The sequence below is a fragment of the Syzygium oleosum genome, unplaced genomic scaffold, assembly GCF_021117445.2.
Source record: "Syzygium oleosum isolate NSW1041296 unplaced genomic scaffold, Sole_v2.1 Sole_v2.02, whole genome shotgun sequence".
Classification (NCBI taxonomy): Eukaryota; Viridiplantae; Streptophyta; class Magnoliopsida; order Myrtales; family Myrtaceae; genus Syzygium; species Syzygium oleosum.
The window spans coordinates 12283013-12304892 of record NW_026607486.1 but is presented as its reverse complement, the minus strand read 5'-3'; the positions used below and the strand labels follow the sequence as shown (position 1 = coordinate 12304892).

Here is a 21880-nt window from a genome sequence, read left to right as displayed (position 1 = left end):
AGAGATTAGACTATGACAGGACAATAAATGCGGGGATATTTGTCATATCTTATATACATGTATATATAAATATCACGGTACTAATAAAAATATATTTTGAAAATATTACTTAAAATAGTCAAGAAAAGACAAAAAAAATAAAACACAAAATAAAGAAACAAGGGTAGCGAGTCTTGAGGCTAAAGATACTAACCACTGCGAGCCACCGTATTTAAGTTGGTCAGCCCAATGATCCCTGCCATGATGGTCGCATTCGACCACCGTGAAAGACAAAGAGTGATATGAGCACAAGATCTAGATATGGATTTGGATCTGAGTTGCCAAGCTGACCACCGTGATGGTGGTGGTCTCAAGAGTCGGAATGGTTGTCAACCGCAAACAAAAGTAAAAATCAAATAAAGAGGGAGAACGAGGGCGAGGGTTGAGAGGCTTCAATCTACCGCTGCCATTGACACTGCGGTTGGGGTCACTTAGTTGGAAGAAATCTTCTCCCTCTTGCCTTTTTTTTTTTAAAAAATAATTTTTTTAGTTATTTATTTTTATCCGGGCGGAATTGGTTATTTTGTAGCTATCTTATCAATGAGTAAAGCGAAAATTGATGATTCCTATTTACCTTTCATGTAAATTAATATGACGATTTTACAAAATATTATTAAATGTCAATATTTACATATATGCAATGCGTAAAATGTATGTATTACTTGTAAAGCGAAAGTTTAAAATTGTTGTTCACTCTTAAAGTGTTCAACATATCCCTAAAAGTAATAAGCATCGATATCCTTTTTCCTTTGTCCATCGAGCAAATGAAATTGCAATAGCAAAGAAAAAATAACTTGAATAATTCCATCTCTTTCACTGTTTAGACGCGTGTCACATAAACAGTTTCTTTTTGCTTAGAGATTCATGATTGATTTGCTAACTTTAATTTTAATTTCTGAAACAAAGTCAACCCCCAAAAGAAAAATAAAGGGTGAGATTGAGACTTTATACTCGGAACTTGGAAGGGATAATCTCCATCGACGACATGAACCTTGACTTCCACTCAATTTTTATTTTTTCGAAAATTATTTCTATAAATGATTCTTAGTTCCATCAGTTTATCTGCTGCATGATCTGTCAAATCTTCCACTTTGAGGAATTGAAGATTCATGAAAGTCAACTTAATTTTAATCTATTCATCAAACTACCATTAGAGAAAAAGGGAAAACAAAAGGTTTAAAGTCAAATCCAAACGCCAACTCCTCTTCTGCGCATGACTGAGGCACGACCATCAGAAGCAACATGACATGCATACCATATGAAAAATAATAAAATGTGTCCTTTTAACTAAATTTGTCAACACTCATCAAATGATTTGATGTAGATAGGGAGATTTGTCAACGCTCATGAAAAGTAGAATGGCAATCCATGGAAATAATGTGCAAATTCCAGCAAGTATTTCAAATAAACGGGAAAACTGCACCACAAGTTCTAAACAATATGTACGAAATGCGATTGAGTCTTAAACCTTTCAATTGGTTCAATCAAGTGCTGAACTTTTACCAGAAAGTGCAATTGAATCATAATTTGCTCAATTGGTTCAATTAAGTTCTCAGCCTTTTATTGGAAAATACAATTAAGCCCTGAAAGTATGTTGAAAAGTGTAATATAAGGATGTCACATAAGCACTTTTTGAGTGATATGTATGTAATTTTAGATACTATCACAAAAAAGAAAAAGACTTGATTGCACTTTTTGAAGAAGGTGTATCGAAAGGTTTAAGACTACCTCCCATACATAAAATTTAAGAGTTCCCGCGTAATTTTTAGTCAAGCAAACAACAGAAAACCAATATGAACAAAGATAGGGAGAGTGATGATGGAAAAAAGCTTGCTTGGCGATTTGTAGTGGTTCGGCCTCTTACATACTCCACTCTCTATGCCCGTTTAGCAATTATCATTCTCATTACTACAATCCAAAAATTATTGTGGAAAAAAATAAAACTTCCCAAAATTATCACATCCTATTGATTAGTATCTAACTCATCTATCCACAAGGCTTTTACACTTCCCCCACAAGTGTATCAATCTGTACATATGTAGTAACAAGGACTGTTATATAAATTTTTGTTATAATGATAGTACTTGTATTATATATATAATATATAGTAACTAGAAGAATAGGGTAACTCTAGTAGCCGCAAGCAAGATCACCCTGTATTTTAATAAAATCTCTATTTCCTGCAGAATCTTTCTTGATTATGGGGAAAAAATCTTGATTTTCCTTTAACAAATACAATAACACCCCACTCAAGTCACAATCATGATTTGATGATCTGCCCCATCAGGGCCATTTTAGGCCAAGATCCGTAGCCCCACCTCAATGTAACAGTCCTCTCTCTCTAGCCATGTAACAAAAGCCGACCAAATCGCAGAGATCTTCCTGGGTGTTGGAAACCTGGTTCTTGGAGAGTGGAGTCGTGCCTAGGATATGATTAGATTAGTGAAGGTCGGAGATGTTTATGATTAGTTTAGTGGGTGTGCTTTTATATAAACAAATGCACTTATGGAGATGCGTCTTCCGAAACTTGCTCCTTCACTTTTCTCTTCTTTTTTTCTGCAATTAAACTACGAAAGATCACGTGGAATACACAACTAAGGCAGCTAAAATGGAGAGCCCCAGTTTCATGAATCGCTCCTGTCATGACCCGGTTGTGTTGGATGGATGTATCTTCGTTTATACTTTTATTGTTGAAACCCACCGCCGGTTTGACTTGAATTGCGTTTCATGTTGTTTGAGAAAACACGAAATTTCTCTCTTCGTTATCAGTTATAACCCCTATCCTCGGTTCTATACGAAGAGAGTAGAACATCTGATGTTGTGGCAATTGGTAAATGGGATCGACATGAAGACACTTGTTCAAGAAGTTCACTGTTTAGCTAAGCGGAAAAAGGAAGAATACAACATGAGCAAGAACAAAGTCATGTTCGGACAGCAATCGGGCATAAATCAAATTTCACTACTCAAATATGACACTTAAGCTATCAGCCTGCCAATGCTGATTATATGTAATGTCAGAAGGCACAATTGAAAAAGACCCATTTCCACTGTAGGATTGAACAATTCAGAAACCTTTTATTCATGAAATTGACACTCATAACCCAGTAAAACGCCATTCTTGCGCCGAGAGAGATTACAAAGCTGCCGAGAACGATTACAAAGGTATCGTTCGGATTGTCTCCGAACTGGTGAGTGATGATTAAACTCCAGTTGAAAAACAAGAAATGTGAGAGAAACGGGTAGTCTTTTTCTTCGATGCTTGTGAGGCCATATCTTAAAATTTAGAAGATGAACACAATTAAGAAAAAAAAAACCATTTCCACTAAAGAATTAAAGAATCCAGAAGCCCTATTATTCAAGACAATTAACATCATAACCCTTGAATTGAATCACACGCCAGTCTCGTGCTAAGAGAGATAACAAGTTCTTGAAGAGAATTGTTTCCGAATGGGCAAGGTGATGATTAAAACTCCAATTGAGAAGTAGAGAGAAACGGGTCGTCTTCTTAGTTTGTGACCTGTATCTTGAACTTAAGAAAATGAATATTTGTATTTGTCTTAAATTTCTATTTTTTTTATAATATTTAGTAAGCTTAGGATGAAATAATTACTCATATTCAAAAAATGAAATAGAAATTCAAAATCGGGAATAAGTATTCCTCAAGTTTCCGTATTTCATAGGGCAAATCAAATATAATTTAAACTATTAATAATTATTTGTTACTTATTATATACGAATGCATTTGCCAACTTCCTGTCAAATAACAAAGAATAAAATTATAACTTCAATAAATAATAATATAATAAATATAATTGCACTCAGCAATTTAACCATATTTGAAGTTTAATTTATCATTATTTGGGGTTAAAGATGGAAATAATAGAGATTTGAGACAGTAGGCTATCCTACTTTAGGCGCTCGGTCTAATAAACTTTCTGATCCACAAGATGCAAAGTGACAAGTGGGAGCATACTCATGGAACCGACTCATCTTATCAGGTTTTGAGCTAAAGTAGAGAGTGATCAAAAGAGTATTGAGAGAGGGAATTATGTTGAATTCAAACTCTTAGCCAACTCTTATTCAGAAACTTGCCTTATATAGAGGAGGCTGGAGGCATTACCGACCTTTTACAAGCTGGTGAGGCTTACATAATTGGCCAACAAAACATACAAAGCCTATTAGGGTCGCATGCGGCTGTATCCGGCACCAGTTGCTGAGTTTCCTCATTGATTGCTACTGCTGGTCCCCGGGTTCTCCAATGCTCACCATGTCCCATGGGTTCTGAGAATCATCTGTTGGCTCTGGCGGGCTTTGTTTGGATTCTGCGAATGCTTGCTGGATGGCATCTCCGGTCGACTAATATGATTGAAAATAATCCCATGGCATCTCTTCCCGGTATGCGCCGGGCCATATGTTTTAGCCTCTTGAAAATTTTCTCTGTGGTAATTTGCCACCTTAAAATTCTAAGAGTGAGTCGTTCCACCCCATTGTGTCATTTTACTGGATGTGTTTCAGATGGAATCGTGAAAATGATTCAAAGTGCCCCCTCATCTACTGTTCCTTTTGTTTGCTCTTGGACACCTATCGAGTGTATCCGATTGCCTCTAAACTTAGAAAAATGGACAATCGAGTTCCGCCGGTGATGATTGAGACGGACGTTGTAATAGGGGACTGATTCCGACAACTTAGGATCTGGCTAACAGCGACTTAAATATCGATGCACGTTGACCATTGGATCCATTGGAAGCAGCTCAAGATTGAAACATACAGAGTGGGTTGATGATGATGATCGCGTAAGACCTACCAGCATTCGTCCTTGGAGATGAATGGCTTAGATGAATAAGGTAGATGGCGAACTGGGATTGATTGCAGTGATTGTGAATCCAGCTGCATCAACACAAGACCGATCATAAGCGACTCAAGTTTAACCACTTACTAGGACCGACATGCTACGATTTGGACCAACCGACGGCAACTAATGGCCTAGCGATAGCCAGAGGCAGGGTGAGTGACGACGATTCATGGTGAAACTGCATCGGACTATGTATCAACTAGGCATTGAGGCGATCCAATACTCTTGAACACACTCTATGGAGCAAACTAACACAAAAGATACATTGAGGGTATTCCCACAAATGCACTTTGCAAGATGACGAATTGGAGTTAATTGACTCATTTCCAATTTTGATGGGGGCAATGTAAAGACAGAATTTTAACCTGCGCCAAATGTCGAAATCAATTCAAATGTTTTGCTATGAAACAGAATCATTGAAATGATGACATCTCGAGTTCATGATTCAAAATATGGTATAAAAAAGAAAAACAAACAAAAGAAAAACGGGGTTTCGGAAATCTGAGGAAGGATTAATTTGAACCCAATTGCAATTTGCAACGCCTAGCAGCATAGAAATTCTGTTGAGGGTTCATCAACTCTGAAAGTACCTTTGTTTCCTGCCCTTGCCCTGCGATCTCTACTGCGTAGGCAACGCATGCCTCGAAGTATAAAAGAAGTAGCAGTAGTTGAGTTGCGGCGTCGGTGGATGATTTGCGAAGTGTGAGTTGAACACAGCATTAGGATGATTGCAGCAACCGCAACGGTATTTTCATGCATTTTTTCCCTCCATATCAGTATGATCAAGTAGCAATGCAGTCTTTCATGATGACAGGATTTAATTGTATAAATCGAAAAATCTAAGGATTCAAATTTCGCAAATGGCATACTTGAAGGGCCAACCATAGAATGATCCCTAGTACTAATGTCTGTTTCCCACCCCTAGCCGATCTACTGCTGCAGTTCATGAGTGCTGCTCCTTTTTTGTCTGTCATGCCCTCTCAAACTGTCTTGGTGACAGTACTTTTTGATAGAATTTCATCCCCTCTGCTTCATCTGCTCCAAGATTCACAGTTCGACTGTTGCTATCCTAGATAATGAGAAAAACATGCAACAAAAGCATGAAAGCATACTGCTTCAAAGACCATACTTTTCAAGAAACATTACTGCTAATGCAAAATAGATTGCGGTGTGACATTTTCTACTGTTAAAGCTGCAACTCTATACCATCCGAGGTCTGGTACTTAAGAGAACATACAACTCCAATTAAGTTGCAATCGTAGACTGGAGCTAGCTAAAGTAAAAACCTCGTCAATGGATACCCCCGCCAATTCGAAGAAGCCAGCTTCTAGGGAAACAATAAATTCAGGTCGGATGCAACGGCAGTGCACTATTTCACAGCTCACAATTAGAAGTGACACTCTTCCGCTTTCTATAATCACTGATCAATGAGTGTGCTCATTCAGGACGGCGAGGGGCATGGTGGTCCAGTTGTTAGATTGCCTGCATAGTCACCTATAACTTAAAAACAATAGTCCATACACAGCTCCAAGCTGTCAAGAAGGTGCTTCCTCACAAAATTTGACACCCAGGGAGATTAATCCTTGGCCTGAGATCGTGTGGACAAAAGATTCAAAGGATCTGCATAGCAGATCAATGACTAGCCGTAGTTTCTGAACTAGTAGCTCCAGAGCATTTCCCACACAAGAAGCCGGGGTGCGCCCCCCCAATTCAAAAGTTAAAATGGACCGTATAGTTCATCAATCATCATTGAATTCTAGGAGAAACGGAAACAAAAAACCTTAAATGTGGAGATACTTTAGGTAGTATAGAAATAACACCTGACGAGTAATGTTTGAACTACATAATAAACTTTAAGGAAGAAACAAGCTTTTTGACAGGAATCAAGACAGCCAATATTAAACCTGAAACCATATGCAATCATGCATCGATTCAGAGTATCTACAATGATCATTCATCGAGTCATATCTACAATGATCATTCATCAACTATAAATCTCCCAGTCCATCCACACTAGACCATGATGGATTCAGAACAAGAATCAGAGATGCTAGGCACCCTAGAATTATAGACTTGGCAATCACATTCACTCGGCTAGCCAGTGGATCTGTGAGCTTTCAAAGTGCACTGGTGCATTCAAATGAGCATTCATTTCATCTCACCTATGAAGAAAACAATACATCGCTCGATCCAATCTCCATAAGAAGTTTTCCCTTCAACCAAGCACACCAAGCAAACCACCAGCAAACAACATCATTAAAGCCACGCAAAGAGTCTACAGATTAGATACCAAAATTTTGGGCTGAATTTGCCAAAAGGATCATTTCACTCAGCATCTGAATTGTTTGACTAGAACCATATACAAGATGACTTCACCTCAAGCATCAAGGATACATAATAACAGCTGAAGCTATTCTACAAAAATTTTGTAAGAATGAACGAAGGATGTAACTACTACCTCATGTGAATCCTCTAGTCAAACCGAACTTAAGTAAGAACTTCTTTTGATCACAATCCAGCATCTCACTCAAGCTACAGCTTAAGTTCCTTTGGCTCAAAAGTTTGTAACGTCGCTCTAGTCTCTTTTTCAGACTATGGCGAAAGAAGTCGGGATAATCAGCAGCTTCATCGAGTTGTCTACCCATTATATCTATCAAAAACCTAATACGAGGTTTTAAAGAGTTGTTAATGCTTTTAATCAGAACTGGAGGATAACCAGTCACCAAATTTGCTATCTGCCCATGGTTGAATCCGCAGCTTTTCAGAAAATCGAAATTATGTCTTAGAATCTTGTTCACATCTCGACACAAGACTTCTGGGAAGTTCATCACCACCTTTTGAAGATCCACCTCTGCAAGACCTAATGATTTCAAAAACTCAGAGGTGGGGCGCAGTCTCTTCTCAACACTATAGCCCATAATAAACGGGTTCTTCACCAGAACTTTGCCTATCGTTCCTTCTCTTGTAAGGCCAAGACTACCAAGAAAGTTCACAGTCTCCGTTAGCTTCGACTCAATGCTGTAGCTAATGAGCCTCGGGTTAAGCAAAACGATTTTCCCAACTTGCTTTTCGGGGACCCCCATTGCCTGAAAAAAGGCCAGTAGCGGACAGAGCTTCTCTTCCACGCTATGGGAAAGTATGTGAGGGAACTTCGCAATGGCAGAGGCAACTTCAGTAGGTCTTGTTCCTAGTGTAGCGAGGCATTGTACCATCGGCATAAGCTTCTCGTTGAGGCCAAGTGCGAGGATTTTCGGGCATTTAGAAACAATATGAGGAAGCTTCCTCTCCTCAATGCCAATGCTCCTCAAGTACTCCCAATTTTCAGAAGCCCTTTCCTTTTGCACGGATTCAAGGCGCTTGCACCTTTTGAACATTTCCTTTATACTTTTATCGTCGAAACCCCGGTTGCGGAAGAACCACATGATGCCACCGCCAGTTTGGCTTGAATTGCATTCCATGCTGTCTGTGAGAACATGAAATTCCTCTGGTTATCATCCTATTCACAGTTCGGTACAAAGAGAGCAGAACATTTAACGTTGCGGCAATTGGTAAATGGCATGTACATGAAGACAGTTCACTCTTTTGCTAAGCGATAATTGAAAGAGTACTATATGAACAAGAACAATGCCATCTAACACACAAGTCCAGCACAGGATACAGCAATCAGACGTAACCAAGTTTCAGCACTCAATCAGCCCTTCACTCTTTTAGCCAAGCAATAAATGAGAGAGTACCATATGAACAAGAACAATGTCATCTAACACACAAGTCCAGCAAAAGATACAGCAATCAGACGTAACCAAGTTTCAGCACTCAATCAGCCCTTCACTTGCTTAGAACCTAGCCAACAATACCAGAAACCACGGTTAAAAGAAACCCATTTCCACTAGAGGATTGAGGAATCCAAAAACCCCTATCATTCATGAAAATAAACACTCAACATCATGAATTGAATCGTACGCCATTCTCGCGCTGAGAGAGCTTACAGGTCGGTTATTGAAGGGAGCTTCTGATTGTATCCGAATTGGCAGGCGATGTTTAAACTCCAGTTGGGAAGAGGGAAAAGAGAGGGAAAAGGGTCGTCTTCTTCTTCGACCCTGCGGCCATATCCTGGACTTCAGAAGATGAACGTTTGCATTTGTCTCTGAAACCTTATCTGTGATGCCTGTAATTTTTATGCTTGCGAGGGGAGACGGAGATGTATTCTGTGTGATGCGTACAGGCTCGATCTGACGGCTATCTTGCTCTTTGGTGATAATGTGGGGCTCTTTTCTTTTTCTTTCTTTTTTTATTTTCCTTTTTCTATTTGAAATAAATATAGTTTGTAATTTTTTGAGGTATTAACTCTAAATTTTGGTGTATTTGTGACACGAAAAAAAGTTTGATGTATTGAAGTCACATTGGGTAAAATTTAGTTTCTTAAAGAAATTTTTCAGATCCATGTTAGCTTCGTTTGCTTGCCATTTTCCGATGAGCCACCATGTTGAATCTTTAATAGCAATCTTGAACAAAACTATGACGAAGGGTATTTTTGGGTTATTTATACAAGTCTGAAGTTTTGGTGACAGAAGAAAAACGGGTGAATTCCAAAAAAACCCTTCAACTTTAGGTCAAGTCCAAAATCTACTCCGAACTTTTTTTTATCTCAGAAAAAAATTTCAAAATTTAGATACAGTCCCAAATCTGCCTCGAACTTTTTTTTGTCTCAGAAAAAAACCTAAACTTTAACTTCAGTCCCAAATCTGCCCCAAATTTTGTTTTGTGTAAAAAAATCAGTAAATTTTTTTTATTTTCAAAAATATACCCCATTATCCAGTTCTAACTTGACATGGCACTTTGACGTCGATAATAAATTCACATTAGCAAAGTAATGTGACGATAGGTACAGGCCGAGTCGCATTTCCAATTCAATAACAAACCCAACTCAATAAAAATTGGACCGATCTAGAATATGAAAGTGAGGGACGATAACAAATCCACCCCAAAAAACTTTTTTTAATATAAAAAAACCCAATTTTTAAGTTGAGTCCAAATTTACCCCGAACTTTTCTTTGTCTAAAAAAAAAATCCCATTACTTTGTTAATGTGGATTTGTTATCGACGTGGAAGTGCCACATCAAGTTGATTGGATCATGTGGTTATATTTTTGAAAATAAATTGAATTTTGATGATTTTTTTACACAAAACAAAATTTAGGCAGATTTGGGGCTTGACTTAAAGTTTGGAATTTTTTCCGAGATAAAAAAAAAGTTCGAAGCATATTTGGGACTGGACCTAAAGTTTGAGGTATTTTTTTAGACAAAAAAAAAGTTCAAGATAGATTTGGGACTTGATCTAAAGTTGGAGTTTTTTCAGAGAATTAGGCCGAAGAAAATGTGTTCGGAGTTCTGGTTATCCAAGTGGGAATAGTTTTCGATTATTGTGACGTTTTTCGCTTTTTATTTGATATTTGGTCAACGTAGGAAATGAATAGAAATTCGAGATCAGGAATAAAGAATTCCTTAAGTTTCCGTATTACATATGGCAAATCAAATATAAGTTTAACTACTAATAATTATTTGTCACTCATCACGTGCAAATACAATTGCCTAGATCATGTCAAATAACAAATTAAAATATTACAAAGTCAAATAATAACATAAATACAATCGAACTCAATAATTTAATCACGTTCGAAGCTAAATTCATCATTGTTTTTCTAGTCTATAAAAAATTAGGGATATATTTACTAGAAGTCCTAAAACTTGTTGCAAAAGTGCAATTGAATCTTAAAACTTATAAAAAGTACAATCGAGTCCTAAAACTTGTCAAATTGGTTTAATCAAGTCTTAAAGTTAACACCGTCAATTTGTGTAACGGAAAATGCTAACGTAGCATTTTAAAATGATTTTCTCTCTTCTATGTGGCATTTATTATTATTATTTTATTCAAATCTTATATAAATTGAATTAAAAAAATCTAAAAATTACTTAAAAAAATAAAATTGAAAAAAAAAAACACTAAGGCTAAGTTGGGAGTTGCAGCCGCCGCCCATCGCCGGAGGGGAGCCGGCTGTGGTCGTCGGCCCTTGCCAGCCCGGGCTAGGCCTCGCCGGCCCAAGGCCAGGGCACCCAGATATGGGCGACGCCTGCCCTTTGCCTGAGGCCGGCGAGGCTTGCCGGTCTTGGGCGAGGGCCGACGTCGCCCAGATCTGGGGGCCCTCAACCCAGATCTGGGCGGGCGATGGTCACCGGCCCCAGGCGAGGGCTGGCGTCGCCTAGATCTGGGCGCCCTCGCCCGAGGCTAGCCTCGCCGGCCCCCCTCCGGCGAAGCTGCTTCTCTCTTCTTCTTTTTTCCAGTTTTGTTTTTAATTTTTAGCCTTTTAATTTAATTCAAATATGATTTGAATAAAAAATATAAAAATGCCATGTAGGAGAGAGAAATTCATTTTAAAATGCCACGTCAGCATTTTCCGTTAGAAAAATTAACGGTGTTAACTTTAGAACTAGATTGAATAAATTTGACAAGTTTTAGGACTCGATTATACTTTTTGTAAGTTTTAGGACTCAATTGCACTTTTGCGATAAGTTTTAGAACTTCTAGTGAACATATCCCAAAAAATTATGGTAGAACCAGTAGCAAATAAAATAGAACTTTTACTAATATTGAAAATGACCTAATTGTTTTATATCCATCCACCTATGATTTACCATACTTAATATATATTTTGTAGATTAATCTTGGTACTACTCGATTCACTTACCATATCGACACCTCTGCATTCTCTACGCGTTTGTTCATTCGTGGAGGTGAAAAGGTATTTCAAGCGAGTAATGTTTGCCGCGAGCAAGCTTGCAATCCGTTAACCTAGTGCAATGTCCCCAGTTCCTTCATGATCACACAAAAACAGGGATAATTGTTCAAAAAATCCTAGACTTATCGTATGACGGCCAATTCATTCTTAAACTTTTTAATTGTGCCAATTCAGTCTTAAATCTTTTGATGATTTGCCAAAATCGTTCTAAACCTTTCAATTGCATCAATTTAGTCCTAAACCGTTTAAATATTTGCCAATTCAGTCATAAACCTATTATTTGGATAATTGACCGAAATGACTGCATTAACAAATTGTCAAAATGTTTAGAATTAAATTGGTAAATCGTCAAAATGTTTAGGACTAAATTGGCATCATTAAAAAGTTTATGACTAAATTGACAAATCATCAAAAGATTTTAGACTAAATTGACAAAATTAAAAAATTTAGGACTGAGCTGACCGTCGTACAATAAATTTAAGATTTTTTGGATAATTTTCCCCACAAAAACATATCCTAGCTCATTATAATGCTAATTGCAAACAGACAGTAATTTTTTGAGTTAGGAATTCATCTTGTCCAGAGACCCTTCTCAATTCGTACTTAATTTGCAAGAAATTGCCGCCCGGCATTTTCGAGTGTGAAATGTTACAAGATTTTCAAATCAGGCGCAGGTGGCGACCCTCTTGTGCCGCCTGAAGCTAAATGGACAGAGATATTTCGCTAACTTGCTGCACAACGCGAGCGACAGAGCGCACGAGCACAAGTGCACCCACAAACTCACAAACAGATATCAGGCCGACTTCCTCATAGGCAGGGGAACATTTTAAAGCCACAAAGGTCTTGAACAATCAGTACCAAGAGATGTCTGGATACAGTGGATATGATGGTTTGGAAACTAGCACCATGCTTAATCTTCAAACAATCTGTTCAACTTTAACAGTAATCTGCTTCCTAGATAAGAGTATAAACTGCAAAAATCTGCGAAAGGAAGCATCAAATTGAAGAAGAAGACGCAGAGACCAGACAAATGAGTGATGGCTAACCCAGGCAATAAGTTAGGCCTGATCCTCAGGTTGCCAAGGCCCGCCCCATGACCACTTCTAGTTTGAATCATTAGAAAATACCAGAGCATGAAGGAGGAGATAATTGTTCCCACAGATGAGAGATAAGGTATCGCACGAGGAGGTGGAAAGTATATTTGGCTGATCTATGTTGTAATTCAAGGCAACAAAGGAGCTTGTATATGTCAATATGTCACAACAGATTTCGCTCCGTGACGAACCTCCAAGTCGGGCACCACATTCACGCAGGACAGAGCCAGCATCAATCATCTTTCAATCTCTTGAGGAGCTTTGAAACCCAACCTCGGACCCGACGTTTTAAAGTGTAGCCCAAGAAAATGCCAGCAACGAGGGAAATTGCACAGAGCTTCGAACAAGTCCCCAAAGATACCACCCCTCTGCAGTAAGACAACAATGGTAAAAAAATGCAATCATGGACTTATTCCGGTCTCGTGTAGCAAAAACACTATAGACTCGGATGAATTACGAAAGAATCACTTTGCAGATGTTCAACAACCACTCCTAAAAAGAGCATCAACATAGCTCAACATATAGCAGGTATAGTCCACATCAGGAAAACATTCTCCATCTTGAAGCGAATATCAGACGAAGTGATATTTAAGACAAAGAGTAAGGCAACTAAAGCCAAAGGACATGAGCATATGCTTGTTTACACGCCAGAACTTCGAAAGCCGAGGAATCACGACAATGCGCGATACCCCAAGAAGTTAAAAATTGCTTCTTTCGAAAAGACTGAATTAGCCAAAACAATGACTGCATGCAAACTAAAACTGAAAGCACAATTCACCAACTATCTTGCAATCGCCGGACTGAATTCGCCGAAACAAAGACTTTGCATTGGCCGTGATTTAGAAAGCAATTTGAGCTGAAAGGACAATCCACCATGCTGTGATTATGAAATCACGTCCTCAAAGAACAATCTCCTCCCCCGACCAACCTATTCCCACTTCTTCCCCTGCATCTCAACTCCTCACACCCACAATCATCCAGAACCCAAAACCAAGCTAAGCCCTTCCAACAACATCGAACCCTAGCCCCACTTCGTTTGCCCAGACAAGCTGCGCTACTTCGAAATGCATCAAAACCACGGTCGGTACGAAATTGGAAAGTGGGGGGGGGGGGGGGGTCGTGAAATTACCGAGGATTCCTGCTGAACAGAACAGGAGGATGCTCCGGCGCCGACAGAGCGACCCCGACTCCGGGAGCCCTTCCTTCTCCGCCGAAACGCGCGCCTCCGGACGACGGCGGCGACGGCGAGGGCGAGGTGCTCAACTTCACGTCCCTCACCATGTCGCGCACGGCCTTCTGTATGCTTTCCATGCCGCTCGAGATCTTCACACGAGCTCTCGAGCTCGGTCGCCTCGATGCATTGGCGAGCGATTAGGGTTTTTAGGGTTTTTTGGTAAATGCCCCAAAATGCCCTGCTGGCGGGGGGCAAATTCGTCCTAAAATTTCCGTCTCTAAGAACTCGTTCGATTGCTCCACTAGGATTCTCACAATCTTTACCTATGATTCTCTATGAAAATTCAATTTAGGGTTTACGTTCCCTCGATTTTGGGGTTTAGGATTTAGTTGTGCTACCAGGTCACGAGCCGCCGCGTAAATGAATTGAAATGAAATGGAAGGTTCGGGACGAAATTGCCCCTGCCCGACAGTGGGCACCTGGCCCCGGCCCTGGCGATCTCATTAGACTGCCAAATTTTTATCATCCGTGATTAGGGGGTTCAATTCGGACAACAAAGGAGGGGCTTTGCCATTTTCGCTACGTCCTCGATCAATGTGGTACGCGATTGCTTCCAAGCAACGAACATAGGGACCGGCGTCCTCTATATGTCCCTTTAGCAACACCGTTTGCCCGAACCTGCAATAGCGCGCTGCGGTCTGGGCGATCCGAGCAACAATAAGATCGCCGATCACATCCGTATCGAGACCTCCGTACCGTTTTCTCTCCATCAACACTGTTTCCGGCAATCGATTGACAATAGTATTAATCCTGTCTGCAAATTTCCGGCCAGGCTTATACAGTTGTTCGAGTTCATCAAATTGATTACTGAACCGAATGAACAACGATGCAGAGACACTTGCAAGAAGAATACAATGTGTTGAGCCTTATGCAGTGCACAACTGACAAACTATACTCTTCATAGAATGCTAAACTTCTCTTGCACATATTCAGTAAACCCCAAGAGAAGGAAAGACAGAGAAAGAGAGGCAAGACAGTTCTGTTAAGTATACTCAGCTCGACTTCCCTTCCCTTGAAGATCACAAATTGTTCTTTCCAGCTCTTTCGATTCTCGACACATTCCGGGGTCGACCCGCCTTTAGTATGCTCTATATGCTTCCGAATCTGATGAGAGACGAACACGAAAACGAGAACACGGATCGCCTTCTCTACCCATAGCACAAAACAAAATTTCGCTAAATTCTCTGCTTAAACAAATTATCTTAGCCCCTAGAATTTCGCTAGCCGATCAAGATAGATTGTCGTACCGACCGTTTCCGCATTTTTAAAGCGAAGGGTTGGTCATTTACTTCCCTGGCTCAAGGGAATTGGAAAGTGGACCCGCCGGACTCTGTCGTGCCTCCCTGTGGTGGGTTGATGGCGATCCACATCAAGGATATGGTGATTGCTATGAGGCCGGACCAGACGAAAACGATCGTCGGCGTCTTCCCTCTCCTCCCCATCAAGCCCTTGGCGAAAGGATACAAGTGAGCCAACACCCAGAAGCTGAAGAAAGCTCCTCCGATGAACTTGCTCCACTGAGGGACAGTGCTGTATATCGTCTTGGAGAACGCGAAAGCGATGGCTATAATGTTGACCATCGCGATGACGATCGGCGGGATCATCAGAGAAGACCACTTCACCAGATACAGATCCGCAAAGATGTCTTCTTCGTCGTCTGCTGCGGATTTGGATGTCAGAGTGAATGAGATTTCGATCCCTGCTATGACTTTCAGGAGGCCTTGGACCACGGCGTACAAGTGGGCACTCGTCCCGGAGATGAGCCAGAACTGTTCGTTCCTCCACCACTCTTCGAGCGCCACGCCGGACCATTTCACCTCCAGGATGGCGAGGCCGACCAGGCATAGCGTAATGATGAGCAAGTAGATCAAGAACGTCACGTTTAAAGTCTGCACGATGAAGCTCCCCGAGAAAAGGGATAGAGCGGGGAGGAAGCAATAGACGATTAAGAATATAGATGTGAATGGATAGATGCCGACGTTGATATACGATAGGCGCTGCAGGAACATGAGCTTTCGAGAGGCTAAAAGAGCATTGTTCCGCGAGAAGAAAATCTCCACCGAACCCGTGGCCCACCTGAGCACTTGATGGAGCCGATCGGTTAGGTTGATTGGAGCTGACCCACGGAACGCGTCACGTTTAGTCACGCAGTAGATTGAGCGCCATCCACGATTGTGCATGCGATATCCCGTCACGACATCCTCGGTGACCGATCCGTAAATCCAGCCGACCCGATCACCCCATTCCGTTTTGTCTTCATACCTGTTGTTCATAGTAAACCGTTTCAGTTACATGTCCTAATACCACGAGAGCAGTAACATCGAATTTTAGCTGCAATTTTCAGCCGACATTTTTTGCTAGGAATTTGAACTCATTCTGAGAACAATTGGGTATGCGAGTATAAGCAGAGGACATACCAACAAGATATGACCGACACGGCTTCAGCAACAGTGGCAGCATCGAGTGGATCGCGTGGGATGCGGAGAGCTCCAGGAGGCCTTCCATATGACACAGACGGATGATCGGCTAGTGGGCGTGCTTGGAACTCAGAAACTGGGATAGACTCGGCCAGTATCGTAGAATTTCCAAATCGCTTGGGCAGTAAATTCACATCCAGGTCGGGGTCGAAGTCGGTGGCGTTTAAGGCTTGGGTCTCGGAGTCGGTTTTAATTTGCATTTTCTTAGGATGTGGAGGATCAAAGCCGTATAAAGCAAAGCGCCTGAACATACAACCTGTGCCGACATAAAATGGCCCCTGATATGACACAAAAGTTGTGACGAACTAAATGAGCTGCAGAAAGAGTCTTATTTCCAGGAACGGAAATTCTTGGGTGTGATAAATGTAATATACCTGCACGCCATCCAGGGCACGCATGTTGCTGTCGAAAAACACGGTGTTACGATTCGCATATCTATCAGAAGGATCGATGCCTTCGAATCTCTGGGGGAACTGAATGTAGCAGATGTCTTCACCGCCTTTATCCAACATGAAGCACATTCCTTCGCGAATAGCTTTGCAATTGTAGATGTAGTGATCGCAATCAAGATTGAGAATGAATGGGCCGTTGGATAATACAGCTGATGCTCGTACCAGGGCATTCATGGCCCCTGCTTTCTTGTTGTGATCGTAGCCCGGACGCTTCTCTCGCGATACATAAACGAACATGGGGAGTCGGGTGTCTATATCCGTGAAGTCAATGAGCTTATCCTCGGCATTCCCCATCAGCGGATCGGGGCTGGGTGGCTTCAACATCACCTTCTCATTTTTTTTTCAAAGAACACAAGTTTGTTGGCTCAACATTGGAAGAACGTAAACTACGGTATGATAACCGATAGATGAACATGAAAATGAAGATGTGGTCTACAATATACCTGAAGAATTCCTGCATGATCACCTTTGGCATGTTCCGCTGCCGAGATGGCCCATGTGCCGGGCCAGTGAGTTCCATCGGCCATCCATGTCGCTTTCTGGACCTTGATTGGCTCCAGCGGATCGCCCCCGCTCTCTCTCATGTGCTTCAGCATCCTCATCTCCTCCCTCGCATGGAACGCATCTGATCTCCTCCTGATTGATTCAGGAAGTGCGTTGATCCTCACCTTAAATTCGTCGTACTCCCTCTTCATCTTTCTCCTGTCTTTGACGAAATCTGATCGGCTCTTGTTCTTGGTGGGGTCAGACTTGATACTGAAGTAGCTCTCGGGATTCCTAGGCTCGATGTTGTGCTTCCGGCAGAAAGGGACCCACAAATCGGCAAAGCTTGCAGCCTCTGCCATTGCCTCGAATGTGAGAAGGGCACCTCCATCATCAGAAATATAGCAGGCTATCTTTTCCACCGGGTAATCGGAGGCTAGGATAGAGAGGACCGTGTTTGCTGTGACAAGTGGAGGCTCTTTTTCGGGGTCTGCTGTAGAGACAAACAAGTCGACACCGGGAAGATCGGAGCGGCCTGTGGGATTGGACGGCGACGGCAGGTCAAACTTGTCGTGGAGGGACTGAAGGTCTGTGGAGCGGTTGATTGGGCAAAGCTTAGGAATCTGATCGAGGATCCAGGAAAATGCAAACCAGACCTCGCACACGACCGACATGAGCCACAACCAGACCGCATCCTCGTTCGGATGCGTTATTCGCCATTGCAGGAAGAAGCCAAGCACCACGAATCGGACCAAGATCAGCAACCTGGTCATATAGGTCACAATTATCTGATAATGAACCGTGATCATTGAACAACATGTGCAAACAGTGATTGTGATGATCGCGATGATTAGGTCTCTAACCTGTAGGGGCTGATGATGCCGTTAGGTATGGGCAATCTCCGACTAAGGGGCTTCCATGGCTTGTCCATCGAGTCCATCATGCCTGCGTGCATTCCCTCATCGCCGTCATCCCCATACATGTCGTCCTCAGGCCAGAACGCACTGCCATAGCCATAAGTGCCTTTAGTTTCGAACAGCCACCGGTTGTGGTCGAACTCGCCAGTTTGGTTCCTCTTCATCATGGTCATGTTGTTCGTGTCCCTCTTGTCCGGGGGCTGCAATTGCAGCGCCCCGCTCGAGAAATCCGGCACATCGTCATCGTAATCTGCTGATTTGTACGGATCCTTGCACCCGGGACACAGACCGGTGTCCTTCTGAGCATCTAAATAGCAGTCTCTACAGATTTTGAACCTGAACATCAAAGCTCGTGTTTTTCAGCTTAAGCAAAAGAAGAAACCACTCATATTCTATGATATAATATCCAGAAACCGACTCATTTTATAGAATCAGGCCTTCCAATGAGTCTTCCATTTCAAATTATCAAATGGGTCTTCCTTAATAAGTTAGAACTCCAAAAATCAATCTTGCCACAATTTGCTCTAGTTTCACGGAGTTGCGAGACACACCAACCTTCCTACAAGTCTTGCAATTCATAACATCTTATATTTTGTATCACATTGACACTAAAGCCTCAAGGAAACATATGATCGAGTGATTCTAGGTCGAAAAGGATGACGGTGCACCTGCATTCGCATGGAGTGATGTCGATGCCGCGCTCATCCTTCATGATCTTGCCGTCACAAGCCGGCATCGAGCAAGAGGAGCCCTTGGCCCCGGCCATCTGGGGATGGCTCACCTCAGATTCGATCACCTTGTCCATCAGGTGTGCACGCGTCACGCTGTTGAATCCCCCCGTGAACAGGGAGTTTGAGACGTACTGCTCCTCGGCCTTCACGGCCACTGACGAGTCCATCGGCTGGTTATCCGGGGTCGGCGGGATGTGCACGGTGTAGTTCATGTAGTCCCCCGATAGCTCCCCCGACATGTCGAGGTCCTCCCTGGACAAACTGACATACCTCCCGCTTGAGGTCCGCCTCGCGAACTTCACCGTCTGCCCGGTCGAACTACGGCTGCCGCCCTGGGAATTGCCCGAGCCAGGGCTCCGGATTGCCTTCTTGGACGGTTGGCTCGAAAGAGATGCCATTGCCCAACACCCTCAAAACAAAAGCTCCAATTCTTGTTGAGTCTTCTGATCCTCCTAGGATTGTATTCTGTAGTTCTCTATCGCACAAATCTGCATCAGGCACTCACCTTCAGATCATTTGCTGAACACGCTAAGGACTCATCATCATCATGGCCTAGTTTCATGAATCGGCGACATTGGGAAGATCAAGAAGCCTATGCGTACAAAGAACTCGCCAATGAACAGCAGATTCTGGGGTCATTTTCTTTTTGGGAACTTAAATGTGGGGAGGAACTCGGAATCTTAACCAAGGAGGGGCTGGAACAATGATTGAACGTGAAAGATTTGGTGTAGGAAAATGGGTTGCACGTAAAAGAAACGGAGACAGAAGGAAGACAAAAAAGAATTGAGGAAATCAAGAAAGAAAATGGCGATGGAGCGGTGGGATTGGATGCAACATGGCAGGAGACTGAGTCAGAGGATGTCTGTTTATGGGGTGTCTGTTCCAACGGTTTTGTAGGAGAGTGCTGCGGAGGATATCTTTGCAGGAAGGCAATATGCTTCTCACGACGAGCAACTACATTTCTTTTTGAGTTATTTCGGTTGTTGATGTTGATTTCTTTTGGTTGGACAGAGTTTGTTTTATGTGGATTCGGTTCCAACATGTTTCTATCTAAAGGGTTACATTATTTTAGGGAGTGAAATCGAATCATTGAAGTGAGAGAGAGGATTCAGTTTAGATTTGAATGAGGTGAGGAAGTTCATGGCATGGCACAAGAGTTTACATTCACCTTTCCAAGTCATGTAGGTTATGCCCATTGTTTATTTGAGCAGTTGTAACCCAGTTGCTGAAACACATGGGCTCTCATGGACCTTCTCTACAGAACTTTAGATCGGAAGATGCTGGTAGGTTTGCTTTAATAGTTTGCGGGGAAACTCGACCCGGCCCAAACATCCGTATGTAAGTTGTATGGTAGGCGGACTTGGACAAATACTCCTAGGTCTGATCGGCCCGTCCAATGATCACCTCTCGTGGAAATGGGTAATGATAAGGAACATAGATGTAGTCGGGCTTCTTAAAAGTGAAATTTGGTCCGAGATTCAAGGGGTTGTTACCTAACTCTCATATGAACAACGAGAACTTCATTTCTATACAACATCCCAATTATTGCTGATGTAATAAAAAGCAGCAAATCATTCATCGCAACTCTATCCCTCTTAAAAGAAATTAGATCCTCGAAATTTAGACGGAATGAATAGCCTTTGTTTTGCAGCACCCAGTCTCTTCGGTCCAAAATCTGTACCTCTCCATCCATGTATGTCGCCTTTTCATCAACCTCGACCGTTTCGAAATCCAGTATGTGGTAGAACGTGATTCATACTTTCTTGACGAAGACAGGAAAACGTCGTATACATTGGAAAGCCTCGACGGTAAAGCCGCGATCCGTATGCCACTCACCAATTCACTCAAGAATTTTGATAGGTCCAATAAGAAGAGCGTTCAACTCGTCCTTCCTATCAAAACGAGAGATACTTTTGATTGGTGATACTCTATGTTGGCGCTTGTCAACGGAGCATCTCACATTTGCTCTGCGCTTATCTAAGTCGATTTCTTCTTGCTCTAACAGCTCTCTTGTTCTAACTTTAGCCTAGTCTGTCAGCGTTTCTCCTACTTCATTCCAGCAAATAGGGGTTCTACACACTCCGCCGTACATCGATTCGGAGTGAGCCATATCATACTCTGTCGATAACTATTGTTGTAGGTAAATCCAAGGAAAAGTACTAAAAAAGTCATGAACTTATTGCATTGGTATCAATTTAGTCCTAAATCTTTTCACATTTGTGTCAATTTAGGCCGGAAATTGCTGATGTGGACATCGGCGGTCCTACGTGGCACCGCTAGCGCTGACGTAAACAAATTTTATAATTTCTTAATAATTTTTTCAGATTTTTTAAATGTTTTTTTTCTTTTTTTCTCTTTTTTTTTCTTTTCCCAGAATTGTTTGGCCAGCGAGGTCACCAGCCACATGTTGGTTCGAGCGAGGGCTGCTGCGCCCTTGCTGGTCATCAGACGAGGGTTTCGGCCCTCGCCAGTGGCCGGAGAGGGCGCGGCGACCCTCGCCTAGACCAGCATGTGGCTAGCAATGGTTGGCCGGCAACCTCGCCGACCAACCAATTCTAGGAAAAGGAAAAACAAAGAGAAAAAAACATTAAAAAACTATGAAAAAATTATTAAAAAATTATAAAATTTGTTAACATCAGCGTCGGCGGTGCCACGTAGGACCACCAACATCCATGTCAATGATTTCCAGCCTAAATTGGTTAGATAGACTAAATTGGTGTCAATGTGAAAAGGTTTAGAATTAAATTGATAAAATTAAAGATTTAGGACTGAAATGGTATCAATGCAATAGGTTTAAGACTTTTTTGG

General features: G+C 41.9%; 3 protein-coding genes across 4 annotated transcripts; all 3 read right to left on the bottom strand.

Annotated features, from left to right (window-relative positions):
- Nucleotides 1-7186: 7186 nt before the first annotated feature.
- LOC115681473 (transcription termination factor MTERF6, chloroplastic/mitochondrial) lies at nucleotides 7187-9078 on the bottom strand. 2 transcript variants are annotated; one of them, XM_056303734.1, is made up of 2 exons: nucleotides 8878-9078; nucleotides 7187-8387 (listed from the first exon to the last, which is right to left on the bottom strand). In XM_056303734.1, the coding sequence occupies exon 2, from the start codon at nucleotides 8347-8349 to the stop codon at nucleotides 7351-7353; it is 999 nt and encodes a 332-aa protein (XP_056159709.1). In that variant the 5' UTR covers nucleotides 8350-8387; nucleotides 8878-9078; the 3' UTR covers nucleotides 7187-7350. The 2 variants fall into 2 exon arrangements, with proteins under 2 accessions (XP_056159709.1, XP_030461293.1); XM_030605433.2 differs by having other exon boundaries at nucleotides 7187-8354; nucleotides 8878-9077.
- A 3496-nt stretch (nucleotides 9079-12574) lies between these two features.
- On the bottom strand, nucleotides 12575-14149 carry LOC115681475 (uncharacterized). The gene is made up of 2 exons (XM_030605435.2): nucleotides 13908-14149; nucleotides 12575-13146 (listed from the first exon to the last, which is right to left on the bottom strand). Exons 1-2 carry the CDS (start codon nucleotides 14087-14089, stop codon nucleotides 13011-13013), a joined length of 318 nt encoding a protein of 105 aa, XP_030461295.1. The 5' UTR covers nucleotides 14090-14149; the 3' UTR covers nucleotides 12575-13010.
- Nucleotides 14150-14794: 645 nt separating this feature from the next.
- Nucleotides 14795-19991, bottom strand: LOC115681474 (cellulose synthase-like protein D4). The gene is made up of 6 exons (XM_030605434.2): nucleotides 19010-19991; nucleotides 18288-18677; nucleotides 17385-18189; nucleotides 16864-17268; nucleotides 16430-16767; nucleotides 14795-16274 (listed from the first exon to the last, which is right to left on the bottom strand). The coding sequence occupies exons 1-6, from the start codon at nucleotides 19468-19470 to the stop codon at nucleotides 15311-15313; spliced, it is 3363 nt and encodes a 1120-aa protein (XP_030461294.1). The 5' UTR covers nucleotides 19471-19991; the 3' UTR covers nucleotides 14795-15310.
- Between the last annotated feature and the right edge of the window lie 1889 nt (nucleotides 19992-21880).